Here is a 1,241-nt window from a genome sequence, read left to right on the forward strand (position 1 = left end):
CCTGGCGGCCGCGGGAGTTGCCAGATGGTCCATTATCTCGGGCGGGCAGGTGCGCGGGCGGATGGATGGACAGACGGACGGGCGGGCAGGCGGGGCCTTCAGAGTCATTTAGAAAATGTCACCGGGACAAGGGCCCTGTCACTTCTGATTGGAATGAACTCCATCAGACCCGGCCGCCGACCTGACCTGGGGTCGGGAATTAATGCCGGGTTCAGGGTCAGGCGGGTCGCGGGGTTCGGAGCGGCCCCACCACTGGGGACGCATTTGCCAGCGGTATAAAGACGCCCCCTCGTCCTGCAGAACCCCCAGCCCGTCCTGGTGTCCGATGGGGACAGAGGTGACCTTGCTGGGGGCCGGCGGTGTCTAACGGGCGGTGATGTGGGCGGGATTTGGACAAGACGTTCTCCCAGGGCCTTTTCCCATCCCCCGCCCAGGAAGCTGGGTGCACCGGGCTCGTGGGACACGGGACACGGAGAGGGGGGGCAAACCGTGAGGAGGGGAACGCCGCCAGGCGCTGAGCCCTGACTGGGTGTGCTCAGTGGTTAGAGCGTGGGCCCTCGCACCAAAGGGTCGCAGGTTCGAGTCCCAGTCAAAGGCCCATACCGGGGTTGCAGGTTGGATCCCCCACCCTCTGTCCCTCCCTCACTTCCTTCCCCTCTCTATAAAAATGGGGAGAGAAAAAACATCCTTGAGTGAGAATTCACACTCACACACACACATACACACACACAGAAAACAAAAAACACCACCATTGAGCCCTGGCCAGTGTGCTCAGTGGTTAGAGTGCTGGCCCGCGCATCTAAGGGCCACGGGTTCGATTCCCAGTCAAGGGTACGTGTCTAGGTTGCAGGTTGGATCCCCCCACCCCAGTCGGGGAGCACACAGGAGGCAGCCCATCCATGCCTTTCTCTCACATCGATATTTCTCTCTCTCTCTCTCTCTCTCTCCCTCTCCCTCTGCATCCAGATGTGAAAAGCCTGGAGAACCTGCAGCTGGTGGAGGGGGTGCAGGAGCAGGTGCACGCGGCGCTGCTGGACTACACGGTGTGCCACTACCCGCAGCAGGTGGAGAAGTTCGGCCAGCTGCTGCTGCGGCTGCCGGAGATCCGGGCGCTCAGCCTGCAGGCCGAGGAGTACCTGTACTACAAGCACCTCAACGGCGACGTGCCCTACAACAACCTGCTCATCGAGATGCTGCACGCCAAGCGGGCCTGAGCGCGGCCTGGGGGTGCGGCCGGGGCC

General features: G+C 62.7%; 1 protein-coding gene across 1 annotated transcript in view; it reads left to right on the forward strand.

Moving 5' to 3' along the window:
* Positions 1-1,235, forward strand: part of NR5A2 (nuclear receptor subfamily 5 group A member 2) — a 61,936-nt gene extending 60,701 nt beyond the window's left edge. The window contains exon 7 of the mRNA XM_006770723.1: positions 967-1,235. Within this exon, the coding sequence (XP_006770786.1) occupies positions 967-1,214 (248 nt within the window). The 3' untranslated portion in view covers positions 1,215-1,235. The remainder of the gene's footprint in view (positions 1-966) is intronic.
* The last annotated feature ends 6 nt before the right edge of the window (positions 1,236-1,241 follow it).

Source organism: Myotis davidii, unplaced genomic scaffold, assembly GCF_000327345.1.
Source record: "Myotis davidii unplaced genomic scaffold, ASM32734v1 scaffold685, whole genome shotgun sequence".
NCBI lineage: Eukaryota > Metazoa > Chordata > Mammalia > Chiroptera > Vespertilionidae > Myotis > Myotis davidii.